This window comes from Prosopis cineraria, unplaced genomic scaffold, assembly GCF_029017545.1.
Source record: "Prosopis cineraria cultivar Desert tree isolate PC_DT_omini unplaced genomic scaffold, ASM2901754v1 PC3, whole genome shotgun sequence".
Lineage (NCBI taxonomy): Eukaryota > Viridiplantae > Streptophyta > Magnoliopsida > Fabales > Fabaceae > Prosopis > Prosopis cineraria.
Genome location: NW_026555334.1, coordinates 36,395,148 through 36,417,361, shown reverse-complemented (window position 1 = coordinate 36,417,361; position 22,214 = coordinate 36,395,148). Strand labels below are relative to the sequence as shown.

At 31.6% G+C, this 22,214-nt stretch overlaps 2 protein-coding genes across 2 annotated transcripts; one reads left to right on the top strand and one right to left on the bottom strand.

The window, feature by feature from the left end:
* Positions 1–857: 857 nt before the first annotated feature.
* LOC129306821 (uncharacterized) lies at positions 858–4,003 on the top strand. The gene is made up of 7 exons (XM_054947572.1): positions 858–1,288; positions 1,395–1,476; positions 1,881–1,931; positions 2,270–2,370; positions 2,948–3,101; positions 3,195–3,401; positions 3,653–4,003. The coding sequence occupies exons 1-7, from the start codon at positions 1,089–1,091 to the stop codon at positions 3,779–3,781; spliced, it is 924 nt and encodes a 307-aa protein (XP_054803547.1). The 5' UTR covers positions 858–1,088; the 3' UTR covers positions 3,782–4,003.
* A 657-nt stretch (positions 4,004–4,660) lies between these two features.
* Positions 4,661–11,104, bottom strand: LOC129307264 (acyltransferase GLAUCE-like). The gene is given in 3 exon segments (XM_054948174.1): positions 4,661–5,916; positions 10,392–10,433; positions 10,435–11,104. Coding segments are annotated over 3 exon segments (1,350 nt in total). The 5' UTR covers positions 10,849–11,104; the 3' UTR covers positions 4,661–5,022.
* Positions 11,105–22,214: the final 11,110 nt, after the last annotated feature.

The window sequence follows — 22,214 nt, the reverse complement described above, 5'->3', positions numbered from 1 at the left end:
AAGATAAATAATAATAGATTCAACCGTGATAATCGATCATGAAAAGCTGGTAAGATGAGCTTATCCCAAAATGGAGTTCAAAGCGTAGAATTGATTTCTTAAAAAAAGAGGGTGTTTGGATTTTTTTTTCTTCCTAAAACCATGATTTAGGGGGCATAGTCAATTAATCTAGCAACTCCAAATGGTTCAATTGTGTCAAAATCAACTTAAAAAAAAAATACCCAAACATAATTGTGTTATAACATAATTAATTATAATAAATCAATCATATTGATCAATTTTTTTTTATAATCAATTATATCCAATTAAAATTCAAATGTGTCTTTAATTTTTTATTATAATTTTTTATTAATTTAAAGAGAAACAAATAGGGAAAGAGAATGAGAGATTTCAAAACAAAGCTTATTCACTTTTATTTATCTGTCTGGATTTATAAAATCTTACTGCAAAAGATTTAGTAGTTTTTTTTTTTTTACTGAACAAAAGTTTTTTTTTGAACTGAAGAGAAGTAGATTTTATTGCTCTAATCACTCTTTTATCATGCCATTTGATGCACCAAAGCTCAAGTATAAAAGGTAATGAACATTAGAAAAATACTAATTTTTGTAATTATTTTCTTCTCGTTCTCATTTAATAATTGCAGCAGACATTACTAAGAAAAAAAGCCCAAAAAAATTAAAAAAAAAGAGTTAAAAAGGTTAAAAAAAACAAAAAGGAAGGGCGAATCCATCGGTGATCATTTACCATTACGAGCTAAAAAAGTTGGGCCGTGCATGACAATTTAGCCTATAAAGAGTTCGAAGAACTGCGAAGAAAATGTAAGTCTCTCACCGGGATCTGAGAGAAGTTTTGACCGAAAAATGACTGATCGGAGTTCGTAATCGTAGAACACAAACATTTGCTTCCCCATACGCCACATATAACCAAATAAATAAATAAACAAATAAAAAGTCAACGATGTAACCTTGCGTCCATTTCAATCAAAGGCGGAATTGGTTAGGCGTAGAAGCTATCCCATTTGTTGATGAAATCAAAGTATGATGTTTGTGCTTGCTGAAGATCATAGTTTAGAGGGTTGAGAAGTAGCAATGATGAAACTGTTCGATTCACACTGCCACCTGCAGGACCCCAGAATCTTAAGCAAGGCACCCCAACTCATCAATACCGCCCAAGACATTGGGATCGTCTGGTTTGCCGTTAATGGAGTTTCCGAGAAAGACTGGCACTTTGTTAAGGACATGAGCCACACTCATCCTTCTGTCATTCCTTGTTTCGGTCTCCATCCATGGTCATTTCTATTATCAATCTCCTAACTTTACTCCTTCAATGCTTTTTGCCTCTGGTTTAAAGTTATTCGGCTGTGGATCCATGAATTGTAAGTTCTCTACCTGCAGGTTTATTGGAGAGAGGAGCTCCAATTGGTTCAACACCCTCAAAGAATATTTTGACGCTACACCCTCTGCTGCAGTTGGAGAGGTATCCCTTTCTTTCCATCCCTTTGAGGTTTGCCTAATTAGTAATTACATTTGCTACAAGAAATTGGAGTTGCTTGCTTTGTATTCAGGAGAGGATTGCATTAAAAAAGAAAGAAAGAAAGAAACTCTTGTATGGACTATATTCATGTAAGCTAGTAATGATGATTGTTGATTGGCCCCCCAAATATATATATATATATATATATCTTGACTGAAAAGGCGTGTTCAAGATTGACTCGTTAGATGGAAGTTTTCTTACAATGATTTCCTGGGACTTAATTACTGTAAGCAATGTATAACTCTAGTATTATGTGCTTGACTTTCGTTGTGATATGAGGTCTGTCCCCCCCCCCCTTTCTTTTAAGGGTGATATGCAATGTGAGTGTTTAGTTTATTATATTTCAGATCGGTGTGGACAAAGGACCACTTGGAAGTCATTCTAATTTCTCAGAGCAGGTTTTTCCTTCTCTTTTCTCTCAGTTGTTTATGGAGTGTTTTTCTCTGTGGTCTTCATAGCTTCGTCATCATGGCTCTTGGAGCAATCCATGAATGCACCTATTTGATTTTCCCTTTCTTAAATATGTATATCTGCATATAATTACTTCAATAGGAGAGTAGATCCTGTCAAAGGCCCAATGAAGTTGTATATGAAGTGGTTTCATGTTGTATCTTCCTACATGCAATTTCTGTGGCATCGTATTCCCGAAAAAAAAAAAGTGGTTTCATGTTCCATTCGTACCTTCTTTTAAGATATCGGCTAGACTGTTTCTTCATGCATCAGTACATCTATTTAGGTTGAAGTATTGCGGCAGCAGCTTGAACTAGCAAAAGAGTTGAACAAGCCAGCATCTGTCCACTGTGTTGCTGCTTTTGATGACCTTCTTCAGCTAATGAAGTATGAATACCAATATCTCATATTACAAAACTTGGTTCATCGTCAATGACATTTTGGTGATTATTCAAATGCAGAACTTTCTTTCCAAATGAGATTTGATTAAGTCTGCAAAAGAGAGTTCTCTTGTTACCATCAGTTTAACAAATAGAAGATGCATTCTATGACGTACTTCTGATGGTGTTCATTTGTTTCTTGATTTCTTGCTTGCAATTTTGAAGTCCATTGCACTTATCAGCTTGAAAGTGTAGATGTTTATCCCCCCAATTTTGCTTCTGCAAACGCCAGGCTATCAGATTGTGCGAACAGATAGAGTGGACTTTGCAAGTGTTTCATTTTATGAGATATGATATTAGGAGGATAATGCTTCTCCACAGTATGACATTGATAGGGAGGAACAGTGCTCCCAAGTTTGTTGTGCATTTATTATTGAATGAGATTATGTCAGTCGTATAAGGACGACCTTGCTAGTAATTCAACATTGATCATTTTGTCACTGAACTTTTGAAGCACATTTCCAATTCCTAGTTATCTGTTAGTCTTCTAACGTGAAGTGTCATAAAAATTTCAAAATTTCCAGGTCCGTCGGTCCTTTTCCCGCTGGTGTCATCCTTCATTCGTACATAGGTTCTGCGGAGATGGTTCCTGAATTTCACAAGCTTGGAGCTTATTTTTCTTTCTCTGGTCACCTTTTGTTTCTAAAACCAGACAAGGCAAAGGAAATGCTGAGGATGGTAATTTTCTCCAAGGTCATATGATCAAATTTGATTTTTGTTATATTATATATGGCAAAACTAAGTATTTTCTTAATTCTGTATTCTATATAGGTACCATCTGATAGGATTTTACTGGAGACGGATGCCCCAGATGGACTTTTGAGGTCAAATAGAGATACTCTCTTTTTCGTTGAAGGAGATCCTTCTCTCCCCCAAGAACTTGGTGGCCAAGCAACTCCTTCCTCAAACCTTGGCTTCTCAATTGATGCTTCAATGTTGCCAAAGGAGACACTCAATCATCCAGCAAACATTCGCAACGTAAGTGGCCTATGTCATCATCTTCCCCATTGTCTTGCATATTCGAAATAAGCACACCGTTTACTAAATCCCCTGCAGAACGAAGTTGAGTTTCAAGAATAGTGATGATTCCATGCGATTTTCCAGGATTTAACTTGTATGCTTGAATACATCAACACGTTTGCTTCACAGTTGGTGTGTGTAGTACACATCACGAAAAGCAGGGGATAATAGTTTTATTTAGGTTCTCAGATTTTCAACTTCACGTGCAGGTACTTGATTACGTTGCGTCCATGCTGGAGATTCCCAAGGAAGAACTTGCTAAATTGAGTTACCAGAATGCTGTCCGCCTATTCTCATATGGAGGCTCCAAACTACTCCAAACGTCCACAAAATTATAACAAGAGGTTTAGATTGTACGTACCAACAGTTCTTGGATTGAACCGACATGTTAATGTGTGAGGTGAGGTTTGCTTGTCTGTCAAATTTGGTTGTCTCATTCTAAGAAGGATGTAGGTGTGGGACAGGGTTAGTGAATATTAATGTCAATAAATTAATTACTTGGGGGCAAGGAAGCATGAAATTAAAGCGTGAATGTCAAATACCAGACACAATTCCTTTCACATTTTTAAGTTGACAGTAGCTCATGTGAGGGGTTCATGGATGAGTTGGTTGATCACAGGGTTTGAATCAACTAGAAAGGATTGGTTTAGTTTAACCAAAAATCTCAAATTCACGTTGTGAGAACATAGCAACGTTAAGTCTTATAGTTTGAGTGGAGCAGGCTCAGCATACTGGATGCTCACGCAAAGAAAAAAAAAAAGATGAGTAAATAGATAAGTATAATATTAAAAAAAGACTATTTTTTCAGACACAAAATTGTGTTAATGTGTACTTATTCTCATCCATGGATTATATTCTTGATTTTCGCCAACATCCATTGATTATATTCGACAATGCAGGGAGTGTAAATTTATTGAACAATCACTTAAAAATTCATCTAGAGATAAATATTCAATTTCTAACTCGTCGGTTTCTTAACAAGATTTCTATGGACATATATCTTAATTTATACACATTTTTCAATATTGAAGCAAGAATCGTATGAACGCGATCTCTTAATTAATAATATTCCTAAAAGCTTGATAAATGATAGAGCACAATAGAATCTTACAATTCATATAACCGACCCCACTTAATGAAATAAAGGCTTGTTGTTGTTGTTGAAGCAAGAATCGTATGAGCCTGACTAGCGTATTAATCTCTTCTCCCCCTTCCAGTAAACAAAGATTGGCATACCTTGCAGATATTTATTATTGAAAGCGTATTTCAGAAGAACTTATCCAATTAATCGTACAAACCAGTATGAAGAAATTAAAAACCTTCCCATCACCAGCACGCAAGTCATGCACAGTGCCTTTGACTTGGCGCGATAAGAAGCTCCGCCTTTGTAGCGGCTGAAAATCTGCAAATACCAAGTACTATATGTTTCTTCTTAGCATTCTTATGGCTAATTCCACAATTAAAACCAAGGATTATCATCGTCCCAGTACCAGTAATGACATATTTTGATATTTATAAAACTTGCATACACGTAAATATATGGAAGAATTAATCAGGAGTTGTTCAGCTGATAATCTGATCAATTCAAGAACTCAAGGAAGAATTTGAGGAACTTTTGCATTTCAGTAGGAGGAAGAGCCACCAAAACGTTAACCCCAGAACCAGTACTTTCACCCTCATCATCTGGGGGGAAAAAGAGTATAATATCCTTCCTGTGATACACCACCGGGCAGCTATACTTGGGCTTTCCCCATGGATACTCCACCTCTGCAAACCCTAATCTCCACCACGACGACACCAGCACCTCCCCATTCGGAAACCCATGGTACAATTCTCCCCAGTCTATCACCGATCTTGCGTACTCATCTGTCATTCTCATCGCCCCTTCACTCACCATCTCCACCAACCGGCCAAATGGCCCTCGCTCCAATTCCTCACGCTTGGCCGTCGCATATGCGGTCAACACCGCGTTTCCAGCGTAGGCCTTAGGCAGTGGAGGGTTCAATCGCGACCTAATATCCACCGCATATAGCATAGTCGAGGACCGATTCGGATCATCTCCCGCGGATAACGCCTTGCACCTCCACACGAGAGCGGTGACGACGTTGAAGCCGGTGATGCGGGCGGCTCCGGTGGCCTTGGACTTGGCCTCAGCCTTAAGGTGGTTGATGTTGTCAGCGGTTAAGCGGAAGATCTTGAAATCGAGATCCTCGGAGGAGGCTTCGAAGACTCCAGACTCGGGGCCCGTGGCGGGGACATTACCAAGGCTGAGCAGCTCGGGGTGAGGGAAGGCGACACGTGGAGGCGATCGAGCGGCCAGGAGATGCCTGTCGTGACAAGGGGTCACAGCCAAGGGCCTGTTAGCAGCCAAAGCAGCGAGGTTGTCCAGGAAGGTCTTGAAGGAAATGCCGTCGAGCGCGGTGTGGCTCGTTGAGATCCCAATTGCAAAACCCCCACAGTTGAAGGACGTCACCTGCAATGAAGCGACATAATTAATTAGTTACTATGGTTGCTCAATTCTCATTGATGTTTAACAAATATTATCTGCTGCCTTGACATGACGTGACGTTATTTATCCTACTCTTAATTTCCCTATGATTGCTCAATTCATTCATTTCTTGCTGATACGTGCTCCCAGCCTCCCACGGCATTGAGAGCTTCAACTGGCACAGCTGATTTTTCCGCTTTCCAATTAGCGCGCGCGCTCGCGCATTTATATCCAGAGAGAGAGAATTTCATAATGGGTTGCATAAATTATGGGAACATTATCTAAATATCGATCACATAAAATTAACATGCATTACCACCACATTATTTGAACTCGCCAGTCACAACCTTTCCTTCACACCCACGGTATTGTGCGAAATAATTTGCTACTGCTAATTAAAGGGTGAATTATTGATGGAATTTTAATTTCATGCCTCTGTTTTAATTTCCATTATTTTTCTTCCCATTTAAATATATTTTTTAAATTTTCTTTTCTATTTGTCCTCCCTTACTTTTCCCTGTTTGCCTTTTCGTGTATCTAGGGGAGAGACCGGTGAAATATTAAATAGAGTCAGCAGCTTCATGATTGGGAGATTGGAATGTTCATAGTCAGCACAGCATGTCCATGCCTCTATGGGAGAGTCTTTCCGTTTTTCTTCCTCTATTTCTCCAATACCTATCATTTAAATTATTTTATTAAATAATTTTTTAAATAATAACATTAATAAATGATGAAAATAAGGAAAATGAAAAGAAAAAAAATGAAAGAAACCCCAAATCCATACGTCTGTACCATCAAAGCATGAGTTGAAAGAGACGTGGGGCGAAAAATTTCTGCAATTGGTTTCCTTGCTCATCATGATCGCTGCTGCTTATGAGATCTCAACTATCTATGTCTAATTTAGATAGTTTAAATTTAATTTTTTAAATTTTTATTTCATACCCCTTTATTAAAATATAAGGCATTTTTAATCGAATTTAGCTTCTCAATAAAGTAGCTACCTACTTTAAGATTAATATTATCTTTTCATATTTACTTTTATTGAATACCCTATAATAAATATAAAGTTTTTATCATTAGGTACACTTTAAAAAAAAGTAATGATTACACAATAAAGAATTAAAAATGCTTTATATTTTTAAACATTCAACTCTTCAAAAAATGCTTTATATTTTTTAACGAATAGAGTATTTATTACAAGAGATCATAAAAGTTAAAATTAGAATGAAGGACAAGATAAGTGTAATTGAATATTATAATTTTAGTATAAAATATGCTAAGTTTAAAATTAAGCAGGATATTGTCCAAGTTACAAAAGCAGTCTTTTAAAAATAAAGTTGTGTAATTTTCAATTTGACACCCCTGAAAATAGTAGTATTAAATTTAATTAAAACAATATAATTTTAAAAAATATTTACTTTTAAATAAGTAAATCAGTATAATTTTTTAAAAAGCTTTACTTCCAAAAATTAAATTAATTTAATTTAAAAATTTTACTTTTAAAGAATTGTTTAATTTTGCCAATGAGACATTGTCTCAATCTCTGGATTTTTGAATTTTTAAGAGAGATAATAGCATTAACTTGTTGCGGTTCTTGGGCCTTAATTTAGTTTTGTTTTATTTGCTGCGTTATCTCCTTGTCATATAAAAAAATAGCTTTCTCTCAAATAATACATTTTTAATAACTGTCCCCTTGTTTTAAGGAGGTATGATTAGGGATAATATAGTATTTTTAAAATTATATTTTGACATTCGATCCTTCAAAATAATAACTATTTTTAAGATCCTCTACAATAAATATTATTTTTTAAGTCCATTGTTATAATTTCCGTTAAAAATTATAAAAAATTTTAATAAATTTTTTTTATCATTATTCATTACTAATTTGGATAATTCAAATTTAATTTATATGATCTAAATTTATATTAATTTTTTTAATAATTTTTATAAATTGATCATCCACATTTACTCTGAACAGTTTAAATTTGAAATTTTTATCTTGTAATTTTTTAATTTTTTTCATAAAGTGCTAGTTAGGAGATTATATTTATTTTTAATATTATATTTATAAAAATATATAATTTTGAAGATTATAAAAAACTTAATATTAAATCTGAACTATTTAAAAAATATTTGGAGAGTTAATTTTATTTAAAAATATAAAAATATTTAATGTTAAATCGGATCATCTAGGCTAAGTATGTATTGTCCATATTAATAATGAACATATTTATTAAAAAAATTTATAATTTTTTAAATTTATATTTTAATAAATATAAAATTAAAAAAGTTTTAAATTGGATGGTACAAATTTCATTAAGGGCAATGAGTATCGTGATATTCATTTATTTAATGAGAGCATCAAAGCCAATCCCAAAATTTCTCGAAATCATTGAATCCCTCAAAAAAATACATTATTTATGTCGTTCAAAAAAGGGCATTATGATCTTAGAACTGACTATGCATGGCTAGAGCTGGTAAAAAGGGCCAGCCTGGCCTTACAGGGCCGGCCCTTGAAGAGCTTGGGCTTAAAAGGGCTAACCTTTTAAGCCTAAATTTTCTTTAGAATTCTGATATTTAAAGCTTGGCCCTTGACATAGCGGGATCAGGCTGGCCCTGCGGGCTTTAGGCCTTTTTAACTATTTTTATTTTTTTTTAATTTTTAATCAAATAAAAAATTACTTCATTCTAATATAATACTTAATCAAGAAAGGTACAAAAAAACTAACTAAATAATATCTAAATGAACTAAAAAAATAAATAAAATAATAGCAATGCAATAAGCAATGGATCGGCTAAGCCGACAAACACTCAATCAAAATTAGAAGAGTAAATGTTGAACTGAATGAATTATTATCATGGATCTAGATGAATTAGGGGATTTAAGGTTGTATTTTTAAAAAAAATAGTAGCTAAGGATTTCTGTATGAAATTTATATCAATTAAGAATCAATTGTTGTCAAAACCTGAATGAAAAATAAGCTACAATGAACTATTGTTAATTTAAAATGAGTTGTTATTAAAACCTAAATGAATACTTATTGATAAAGGCTAATTCGAATCCACAAGTATCTACTCGAATTTTGACAACAAGTGATCCTTGACTGATATAATTTTTTATCAGTGATTCTTCATTGCTATTTTTCCTTCTTTTTTTTTTGTCTTCCATCCTCAGCAAATATGGGCTAATATGTGATGTGGAGTAAAATTTAATTTAATTTTTTTTTCAAATCTAAAAAGAGTGAAAATTATGAGAAGTAATTAAAAAAAATGCATATGCGGGCTTAAATAGGCTAGCCCTCGGCCCTGCAGGGCCAGCCCTTTTACGTCCTAAATTAAACTGCCTTAAACGGGCTGTTTATGCCCAATTTATTATTTTGAAGTCCTATTTTTAAGCCTGGCCCTACTCTTATACGGGCTTAAATGAGCTAGCCCGACGGGCTCGGCCCGTTTTCCTGACTCTATGCATGGCTGGCGAGCCGTAGACGGATGTTTTTGACAATTCAAACAATAAAAAACTGGAAAGTCAACATGCACTTATGAAAGAATAAGATAGGCGTTAATTAACTTTATAAAAAAATTTTAAAATTTAATAAATTTTTAACTTTATTTCTATTAAATATATATATATATATATATAATTTAACAACACATTTTTTCTCCAATATTTAATAAAAAATAAAAAAAATCGTAATACAAAATTTAATGACATGATTTATAAATAAAATTAAAAATTTTTTTTTTCTCTTCTTTGTAAATAAGATCAAAGAGAGTACTAATTATGCCAAACTAGTTTCCATATTCATTGTACAAACGAGTACTAAGTTCATCATTTTTAAATTATTCAAATTTAATGTAAATGATATTCCTTTCATTAAAAAATATAATATATTTTTTGAAGAGTTGAATGTTTAAAAATATAAATCATTTTTAATCTTTCGATGTATAATCATTATTTTTTTTCAAAAATATCTCTATGAATAACGACTTTATATTTATTGTAGGGTGTTTAATAAGAATAAATATAAAAAAAATAAATTAATTTAAAAGTAGGTAATTATTTTATTGAAAGTGAGATTTAGTTTAAAATGCTTTATATTTTTTAATAGAGAAATTACAAGTTTATAATTTTTTATTTTTTTAAAAAAATTATTTTAATGAATACACAATCTAAAATAAAGGTTTTTTTAAATAATTTTTTATTTAAACAATACCCATTGAACAACTGTAAATCTAGATAAAAAAAATTAAATCTAAACAATCTATACGCGATAAGTGGTTCCCTAATTATACAAGACGTCAAAGTAAGCCCTACCCCATGGCCCGCCCGCACAATTATAGAAATATAGCATGCAGATGAACAAAACTAACCCTCTTCGCATGCAGTGTCACAAAATAATTAAGACTTTAATCAAAAGAAGCAAGTGCATCTGAAAGGATCGAGAGGATGTTTATCGTACCTGGAGAACACACAGTGGCTGATCACCTGGTTTGAGAAAATCCCTTGGTCTTATGAACTAGCTGAGCAAAAGCTGGATTAGGATAAACCAAGTCTCCTATCTCATCAAGCTCCAAGTCACTTGACGCCACCACAAACCCAGCTCCGGCACCGTTGCAGTCTATCTCCAACCGACCCGTTTCAGAACTGAGCTTCAGTCTTCCGGCGAAGAAGTCATAAGCCACCAAAGCATCGGCCAGAGCCCTCTTCAACTTGTCGGCTGCAGCTTCCGGAGGGAAATCCTTGTGGGATGCAAAGAAGTGGACAGTCTCAACGTCGAAATTGAGGACTTTATCTATGTTGGACAAGAACAAGGACTTTCTCTGCGTTTGTTTCGATGGAAAAACCAAGGACGATTCGTGGATCCTCACCTTTAGATCTTGAGGCAAAGGAGGGACTTCTTGGTAAATGGCTCCCATCTTCTTCGTGAATAGAAACTGTTCAAAATGTGAATAGGTGCGTGTTGCGCTCTCGCCTTTGCTGATCTAAAAACACACGCACACACACTTGGAAAACTGATGAGAATGGCTCAGATTCCGACACGAAATCAAGTGAGAGAAGATGGAATGATGATATCAAAAAAAGACAGTGAATGGCACACGGAATAGGGTTGGCATAGAAGGCATGTAAGTGTAGAGTAGTGAGAGAGAAACAAGTGTCAGAAAATGCAGGGTGTAAGGAGATTATGTTTGTGGACTGAATGAGCATGTTGAGAGGTTAATAAAGAAGGTGGTTGGTTAGTAGGTTCAGAAGATAAAAGGACAGGGTGTGGGAGTGCAACGGTGTGTAATGAAGGCTAAAATTGTTAGGTGGATGCAATGGAGTGGTGATCCATGCATTTTCCCATAATACATCAATACTTGCCGTCCGTACTTTCTATCTCTTTAATGCTCATTCATCAGTTTCAACCCAGTCTAAAAGTCTAGGTTCTCACGAGATATATAACTGGATGTGATTCTTATCTCAAGTCTGTTCACTCTTCTGTCTCCTCGAGTCCTGTAATTAATTTGGTGTTAGATCCAGTTTTTGCATCTCACATTTCTCTTTTCTTTTTCATTTCTAGAGCCAGCTATAAAGAAATCAGGCAACATAATAATGAACTCACAGCAAAGATATAAGAAAATGTATTTGAAAATTCAAGGTATGAAGATTTGAAAAATTAGGATAAAGCGTTCGTTGGTTTCGCAGAAGTTACAATATTCTAGTCATTTCTCAATTTCCTGCTGTGTCATACGCACGTGGTAAATATTATAAATAATTATAGTTTCATTGCACCAATCTAAAGCTGTTAAATATTTTGAAACAAAGTCAACATTTTGAAGTAAGGCTGTGCAAAAGTTCCCAATCCTATCTAATTTAGTCTTATTTGAGATAGTCTAGTTCTATTCAGTCCGTATAAACTTTAGTCCTTCAAAATCAAAAAGATTGAAAAAATTTGATTTTTTCTTTAGGTTGGATGAGACAGAAGACTAGATATCTGGACCACTTGATCCTATTAATTTATTTAATATAATTATAATTAATTTATTTTTGACAAATGTTTTAAGTGTAATTGATATTGAAGAGATGATTGCTTGAAAATTTGTTGAGTTTGTTTTTAAATTGTTGTTGTAATGTAGTGTTGTTGAAGTTTGTTAAGTGTTATTTTTGTTGAAGATGTAAATTTAAATCATTTGCACTATAATTGAAATATTTTTTTCTTATTGTTGGAAATTATTATGAATTTATTATGATTATAAGTATTTTTATTATCTTAATTGAGTTTATTAAGTTAAAATGAATTATTGCCTCTTATAGAGAAAAAAAAAGCTAAGTAAGTACTAGATTAATAGGATTAGTCTTTCAATTCTATAGATCAAGTCAAACCTTGTTAATAATTATCACTGGATAAGATTAGACTAGATTATAAGTTGTCTGACCCAATACTTTTCATGAAAGAGATCAGACTTTGGGTTAAGTCAATATCCAATATCTTTTAGTCTTTTGTGCAGCCCTATTTTGAAGTCACATACTATAGAAATATTAATGATCATACAATCTTTTTACTACAACTAAGAAATTCAAAATTGACAAATGTTAAGGAAAGTACTTAATCCAGTTTCTAGCTAGCACCCCGCCCAGCACGCACACACGCAAACACACAGATCTGGGAAGCCCAATTAGCGTACGCAAGAGGATAGAATCATCGAATAATTCAGTTAAATTTCAACCCCATTCCGCCACCACACATAAGTGCACTGCGAGCCTTTTGCATGCGGGCATTGTTGATCGAACTCAAATTCTATATATCCATTTCCCTTGCCTTCGATTATTTACTTTCAGTCTGAAATCTGAAGCACCTGTTTAATTGATCTCTTCCTCGTGTGCATTCCCAGAAGTAGGCCGAACCTATAATTACAGCAGCTCCGTTTACAACCAATATTTCTGGCTAACTAATCATCACTTCAAATTTTATTCTTGAAAAACACCAAACTCATTCCCTTGAAAAAGAAAGAAATTAATGGTTGAATGGCCAAATAAGCGTGGACGTGTTTGGGCCAGACACAGCGTGGGGGAGGGGGTCCTCATAAAGGCATCACTCCATAACTCTCTGGAAATGGAGACTTGAACAATGATGACCTTTCAAGAGAGACCATGAAAAGCACACCAGATTAGGACGTTCGCCCATATGACATTAATTGTACCCCCAGTTCCTAACTACATTTTCCGGCTTTTATATTTCCACAGTTTTCCTTCAAATCCACCCCTTAATGCAAGACTGATGGCTGTCATTACTTGGATTTCCATAAATGAGAAATGGCCGCTTTCACGTCGTCCAATTGTGACATTTAAACCCAGCACGGCATGTACATTTATACAAGCTTTAGGCCCCATCAGCCCTTGATACATTTCCATACCATGCACAGTCACTTCGTCGCAGATGTCTATAAAATATATTATTACAATATCCAATGCGCTAAGTATGGACTACATCTTGCCAAATAATCCTCATTACATTTGCCAAATATAGCTTTGAAACTCCACTTCAGCTGATGGTTAGGTTCTGTGGCCATTAAAAGCGCTGCTTCTGTAGGTTTCTGCGTTCAAAGCCTGTAAAGTTGAGTGTGTTCAGGTCCACAAACACTAAATCTTTCCCTTTTTTACTTTTTATGGGACTCAAGGGGTCCGTCTTCGTTGCTCGTCCCTGCACCATCACCTTGATTTAGATTGTCCAGATTAAAAAATTAAACAGTTTAGATGTGAAGTTTTTTTTTATTTTGTATTTATTAAAATAAAATAATTAACAATTTTTTAACAAATATTTTATCATTAATCAGGATAGTACAGCTTTAATTCAGATGGTCTAATTTAATTTTAATATTTTTATAATTTTTACAAGTTATATATCCAAATGTATTCTGAACATTTTATATTTATCATAACTTTTTTAATAAACAAAATATTAAAAATAAATATAATATCTTAACCAATACTTTTCTTTTAAAATATATTTTTTAAAATAATTATTCGTTAAAAATTTTAAATTTGAATAGTAAATTTATAAATTTAAAATATTAATATTAAAATTCACAATTCAAATTGAATCTAGACTGTTTAGTCATTGATAAACAGATTTATTAAATTTTTTATAATTTTCTATTTTATTTAATAGAAAAAAATAAAAAATTTAAATCTATACCATTCAAGTGAGATTTTATTAGTTGAGCGCTAAAGATGGCTCCGGATTGAAAATAATAAATCTGTGGTTCTCCCTATCTAGCAAGCACATAACGAATACACCATACCGGTGCACGATTCATAAGGGTCCCATGCATGTTTAATTCCAATTGCCAATTGCGTCTGGCTAAATTGACGGGAGTACTATACACAGCAAGTTTCATTGCTTACTATTCTATGGAATAGTATCATATATATATATATATATATCCATATAATTTACAAGTTGTATCTACTTATAGCTATAGATGTATGAAGTGTGCAAGCTGAGTGACGCATTAGGCCTGCAAATAATTTTATGGTTTAAGTGATTTGCACCGGGCTACATGTTTCATCACGACGTTGCACAATGTTTAATGATATTTTTATTTTGAAAACAATCACATATTTATTTATTCTGTCATTGCTTAAATATCATTATCATTCCGGTTAAGTGTATGGTTAATACCCCAAGCTCCGTGTCGCTGGTACAGTCGCTCTCATAATGATCATTAAGACCGCCGCCAAGAGTATAGCAGTGCAAGTAAATTAGTTTTTCCTCTGCCCCAAAACCAGAAAGGTGCAAACATGTTTTGATGGAGGCAGATCCAAAACATCTAAACATGTAGATTGTGGCTATAATTCTCCCTGGTATATATCAGCTCCTTCCAAACATGGACGATGACTGTACCTAAGAACACGGGCCACCACTTCGATTGCTTAGAAATGCAACTATACATGCATCACCAAAAATCTTAAACTATTCTTTCAAATATTCTTCTTCTTCCAAATTAATTTCCAATGAGCCAAATTTTGTTGAAACTTTAACAGATCGATAAATTCGGATTAATATCCGCAAGTCACTTCTGTCATTCCTTCATAGAAAATCACAAGCCAACTAGCAGATCTGGTCCTCATGTTCTTAACCTGATGGTTTTGAGTTCGATAGATGGGTCCAAAACTGCACACATGCAAAATATAAAATCAGGTATATATATGTAAAATCTTGAGCAAGCAAAATAGATGAAAAAAAAAATAATTTTTATGCTGCCATGATTATGCAGAACTATGCCTGGAAATCTGGAATTGGGGTCTACAGACATGTTGGGGGAACTTTCGGGTCACATTTTTAGAATGATGCGCGCGCGCTAAAATACCAAGCTCATGAAAACAGGGCAGATCTGCGTAAAGTGCTACACTTGGACTTACTCCTGAAAAGTCAAAGTTGACCCTCGGACAAAATTTGGCGGGTTTGAATCATGAACTTAACCGTCTACTCCAAATCTCTGATGGGAATGAACTGTCAAAAGACCCCACTGGCTAAAAGGTAAGGTTTTTGTTGTTAGGTGCAACAAATATAAATTGACTTGCCTTCTTTTTGGTGGCATCTCTGTATGTATTACTTTAAGAAAGTCACGGCTTTTTCTTGCATTTCACATAAAGGTATTCGACAATATGCTGTTTGGTTTTATCTTCTTGTGATTTAACGACTGAAGATCAAGGTGTGCAAACATGTTCGTAAAAAAAAAAAAAAGAGTGAACATACACCGAGTTCATGCAAGAAAAATGAAGGAAGAAAATAAACAGAGAATTGTGGTTCTGTGTTGGGGCAGTGGGGCCGCGACGTTGAAACCCCGATAGAGCTTCTGAATTATAACCTTGCCAGAATATGACGGCGAATACGGAGGTTAACGCATTAGCCTTCAACTAACAGCCACAGGAAGTGTTCGCCTAAAATCATAGTCTAAATAATATTCAATATTGCTATCTTTAAAAGTTATTGTATCAAAAAAGTTCTTCTGTTACACCAATTAATTGTGCGGCAACTTTCTAAAATTAAAACATACTCTTATTGGAAATGTAAGGACACAAAACAAAATAAATTTACAGAATAAATTCAAGCACCATCACAAATGAAGTAGTACGACAGAAAAGGAGGAAAAGTTCAAAGTTCAAAAGGCTCATCCAAAACATATTACAAGCACTGCCTTTGCCTTTTATAGATAGATGTCTCAAACATTGAGCAATAAAAACACATTCAACATAATTTAAATTTAAAACAATTTCATATAATAATGGTGTTTAATATATAGGTTACAACATAAATTGATTTAAATAGTAATTAATATTATTAACCTATAATGATTCCTTTTGAAATACTCATAAGTATTTTATAGATAGATGTCTCAAACATTAGGTGATAAAAAAACATTAAACACAGTTTAAATTTAAAACAATTTCATATAATAATGGTGTTTAATATATAGGTTACAACATAAATTGATTTAAATAGTAATTAATATTATTAACCTATAATGATTCCTTTTGAAATACTCATAAGTATTTTATAGATAGATGTCTCAAACATTGGGTGATAAAAAAACATTAAACACAATTTAAATTTAAAACTAATAATAGGTGTTTAATATATAGATTGCAGCATAAATTGATTTAAATAGTAATTAATATTATTAATTGATAATGATTTCTTTTAAAATACTCATAAGTATTTTATAATATCCAACAATCCGTCACATGTTTTAAAAGAAAGGAAATTTTTAAAAAAAAACTATTTTATACAAATAATTTTGTAACTCCACAAACAATTTTCAAAATTTTAAAAAAATTGCCTAGTATCACACCTAACTCTTATGTACTTGTATGTATGAACCTACTTCTCCTTTAAATCCATTTACTCATCCAAGTTTACATTTTAGTATAGATGCACTAAAGCCTCCATTCATTTGATTCAACCAACATAAGACTTTTCTTTTTGACACAACAACAACAATTACTGTATGTGTTAAAGTGACCACTATCATTTGATTTTTTTACATGGAATATAACAATTTTGAATTTTGGTAAAATCATGTTTTTTACGAATCAGATATGGATTAATAAAACTTGATACACAAAAATGTCAAAAAAATCATGTTTCTATAAACCAACAAATTTTAGGCATACACTAAAGGTATTATTAGCCAGATTATACCCTTTAAAATTTCCATTGCTAACAATCTTTTTGTGCATTTTTGGCTGTACATGCGGTTGGTTTTAACAAAAATTCTAGAAATTTTGCCACGATCTAATAGGAGCAGCTCTGCTCCACATTCCTTAGTGATTTTATCAAATATATCTGCAATAAATACATCATCCATAAAAACTATAAAAATCATTAGGAGCATTTGTTCAACCTCCAATCAATGCATTCTAGCACTTTGTCAAACTGTAAAATGTACATAAAAATTTATTGCTCGCAGAACTAACAAATGATTTATTCTTACCCGTTGAATCTTTTTTATGGAATCTCCAATTACAAAGGTTGGATTGTTATCATTGTTAATTTCAAATAAATTTAAGTCTCATGTTCCTTAATATTTTAATAATTAAATTCATCCATAGTGGCTAATTAACGAATCCGTCAGATTTATATATAATCTCACATAATCAACTGAGATAATTTCACCTTTTAATATGCTTAATTATATCTCAAACAATGTCCACTTGCACTAGCTATTGATCTCTTTACAACAATTATTGTTATTTAACAATCACAAATAACTGAAATAGCTTGTGTCAATTGTATTCTCAATAAAAATATTCACTGAGAAGTTTTTTAACCACATAGCCTCATTATTAACTAACTCTAGAGTAATAAACCTTGACTCCCATAATATTTTATTTGGTTACCAATGAATTTTCCTCAACTAGATATAAAATTTAGCCATATCATTATATTATTTTTAATGCAACGAATATCCATTTTTCATGATATCAACATGCATGGTATCTCTCAAATATTCATTTGTTTCATCCTTTAATGAGATTACTTCTCTACCCAATCTCCATGCAACATATGTCATGAAATAATACTTATTAATGCAACAAACTCTTTAAAAAAATTTTTGCATATACAAATTGAGCAACAAAAAATATCTTATTGGTTTTTACACTAAAATAATTGCTATGAAGATTTTCAAAAACTTCACATTCAATGTTAGAGCAATGAACTCTAACTCCATTATAGTCTTATTATTATATTTGTTTTCACTACCACTAAATGTGGATTGTCAATAGTGAATTTTCATACATGAACTTACAATTCAATTAACATCCGTGCATCTTATACAATGGAAACCCACTATATACAATATCATAATTTATAGCATTTTTCAAACATTTCATTTATCTCACAAGGCATAACACATATGAAAATTATTATTCACAATAATAAATATTGATGTCAAGATAATTAAATAGGTCATGCACTTATTTTAAAATACATTTATCTACATAGAAAAATGACTGAATGTTGTGCCACCATCATAATGCTTGTTACAAGCCACACAATTTGAAATTGAGGCTAATAATTTGGCACAATACAATTTTTAGATAAAGCAAAATAATTTTCACTAGAGACCCCACACTTTAAAACATCTCAATCACATGTATGAAACATTTTCATACTTATCAATAATAATTATAATTAAATTAGAAGTTGTCATAATTTTACATCCACCATGCATAAAAGCATCAATGCACGCACATATATAGCCCTTATCTTGGATATTAAAAATTGTGAATGAATCAAAAAAAAAAATCGGATTAACTTGCTGAAAACAAGCAACTACGATATTTGAATGATTATTATTATTTTTCTTACTCCACCAATGTCGGGTTTGAACGCGCCCCATGACTATTCTATTTCATCATCATATGGGCATAACATATTGTATGGGTATGTGTGTTGTAGTGTATTATAAGAAAACCTATTTGAGTCAACAATAAAATCTTGATGAAAAGAGGTCAATGAAAGTGACTTAACTCTTAAAATTGTTAGCATCAATATGTAAAATTATAGTTTGAGTAGTGTTTAAAAATTATTATCGTTAAGAGCTATTTCGCTGAATTGAATTAATTGCACAGTAATTATCCAAAATTAAGTAGATTTTTTTGCAAAAGTAGGGACATAGAAAAAAAAACTCACAAAAAAACTTAGATAACATCACATTATCACAGATGAAATAGTATGATAAAAAATAGGAGAAAAATTGAAAGTTCAAATACTTATTCAGAACCCATGCCAAGCACAACTCTTTATAGGCATATATCTAAAAATTTGAGCTATAAAAACACATTAAGTACAATTTAAATGAAAAAAATTCATATAATAATGGGGTTTAATATATAGGCTACAACATAAATTCATTCAAATAATAATTCATATTTTTAATTTATAATATACATGAAGTGCACTGTACATGATCCACCGTACATCGCCTTTTTATTGTTGTTGATTTTTTTGCATTCGAATTTCACCTCCTGCCATGAGTCCAGTAACACTCAGACACGGTACTTGACATCCAACCTTTATATACAGAATCAGTAATTTAAGCGGATTAAGTTTATTTGAATTAAATTAAATTTAAATTAATTTAATGTATCATTTTTAAAAAATTCATATAGTTAAATTTAGTTTTAACATTTTCGGACTGTGAATTTGTATATATCTGAATTTTATTTTAAAATTATTTTTAATTTTATTTTTACTTTAAAATTAATTATCTTATTTTATCAAAATATAAAATATATTTTTATGGATATGCAAATGATGTCTAGAACTCAATTTTTTTAAAAATTGAGGCTTAAAATATAAAAATTAATATTAAAATATATTTTAAATATTATTTTAAGATATTTTATTAATTAAAAATAATAAAAATATGAAAATATAAATATTTTTAATTTTTTTAAAAAATAACTATAATAATGCACTTAAATATATAATATTTTGGTATCAAATAATATAAATCTAAAAGAATTAATTAATATTTAATGTATTATATATATATATTTTTAAAAAATTTTATTTAGATACTCGGACTAAGCCCGAGTTGGCCCAAATTTTTTTTGAATCTATTCAAGCTAAAACATTTAAAAAGTCTTATTTTTTTAGGCTCAATTTTAAATTTTTTAAGTGAATTTAAGTTGGTCTGTTAGAAGAGGGTTCTTGCAGTGGTGGTGAGTTGTTTGACTTGGCGCTGCCGGTTCCGGCCAGCTTCGAGTACCTCCTTGCGGTTCAGAAATTGGGTCTTGGCTACGGCCGAAGTAGGGTCCGAGCCACCGTTAGCAATATATTGGTGGTCGCGATCGAGGAGAATGCAACCCAGCCATTCCAGTATCCTCCAGCAACTGAACGATGGCAGCAACGTGAACGAAATGATTGGGCAATTAGCTGCGAGGAAGGGTTTTGTAGTTTCCATTTGGTTGACTTTCAACTTTTTCGTAGAAACAAAATTCAAAACACTTTTTTTAAAATAAACTTATATTACTCCTTTGATCTTTCTTATTTTCTACTTGGTCTGTAATTTTAAAAAATATCTTTCTATTTTTATTTACGTGTCGATTAGTGTAGGCTGAATAATCAGGTATGAAAAATTGTGAGCGTTGGTGAATAAAAACAAAACTAGAAAAATAAATCAATTTTTTAATTTTTTTTAAACATACGTGATGTATGTTGGGAGGAAGTAAAGCACAGTCAGAAGGAAGAATCCGATTCTTGGGCAGCGTTGCTAGCATTCTCAATTACGGGTTAAAGTGAAGTCCAGGTTGGTTTGAGTGGACAGGATTATGATCATTTAAATACGAGATTCCAAGCTTTAATTTGTGTGAATAAAAAAAACACTTTTAATTGGCCCATCAATACTTGAATTTAACTCATAGCCATATAAAAAAGAAGTGAAACATCAAAGAGGGCCCGGGTCAATTCGAATGAAGGAGAAGGAGTATTTATATTTAATAATTAACAGTACCTTATATAATTATTTTTAATATGAAGATATTTGTGAGTAATAAAAATACATATATTATATTCTTTTATTAAAAAATATAAAATATTTTTAAAAAATTAGATGTTAAAAAATATAAATTTTTTTAATCTTTTAAAGTGAAATTATTTTTTTTTAATTTTTTTAAAAGTATTTTATTAAATAAATTATTTTATATTTATTTTAGGATATTTATAAAAATAAATATAAAAAGATAATATCAGTTTAAAAATAAATAATTATTTTATTAAAGATAAATTTAATTAAAAATATTTAATATTTTTTAAAGGAAAGTATATAATATTTCTGCAATATAATACTTTTGTTCTTTTCCAGCAATGATAGAATCGAAGACAGCAATGGGGACAGAAACTAGAAATATGATGCAAAATCCTTCAGCCTTGCATTATTTTTAATCTTTCCTGTGATTCACTGAACATCACATGTAAGAACAGTGGAGCCAGAAGAAGAAAATGGAATCAGTGTCATATCATCACGTGAAAATGGCGGTAGGCATCCATTAGAACGGGGAAAAAGAGAATGAATCGCAATACATTGGAGATGATTAGACATCAACAAATTTTTTCTCAATAGATTTTTCTTTTAAGAAACAAAATGATTTGACAGCGGCAACAACAAAGGGCCAACTAAAATTAAAGTATATTCTACTCTCCTTTTAAAATATAAAATATTTTTAAAAATTAAATATTAAAAAAATATAAAATATTTTTAATTTTTTAAGATGTAATTATTATTTTTTTAAAAAATACTCTTATTAATAATAATTTTATATTTATTATAGGGTGTTTAATAAGAATAAATATAAAAAAAATATTAATTAAAAAATAGGTAACTATTTATTAAAGATGAGATTCGATTAAAAATACTTTATATTTTTAAATAAAGAAAGTATCTTTTAGTTTTATATAAAATTTTATTGTTATCTTTTAGTTTTATAGAGTAAATTTTTAATCTTTTAATATTAACATCATCAATTTTAAATAATTATTTTGTATGTTGGTTATTATTATTTTTTTAAAAATTATAATTAATAAATAAATATTTAAAAATTTTTTATCATTTGATATAATTTTGTTGTAATAAAATTAAAAATATTAGAGTTAAAAGATTAAAAATATATTTTTTAAATTAATGAACATGTAAAGTTAAAAATTTAAAATATACTTCAACCCGAAACAAAAACAAAAAAGAAAAGAAAAGGGAAGGAAAGGGAAAGAAAGAAGGGATGGGAAACACGGTGG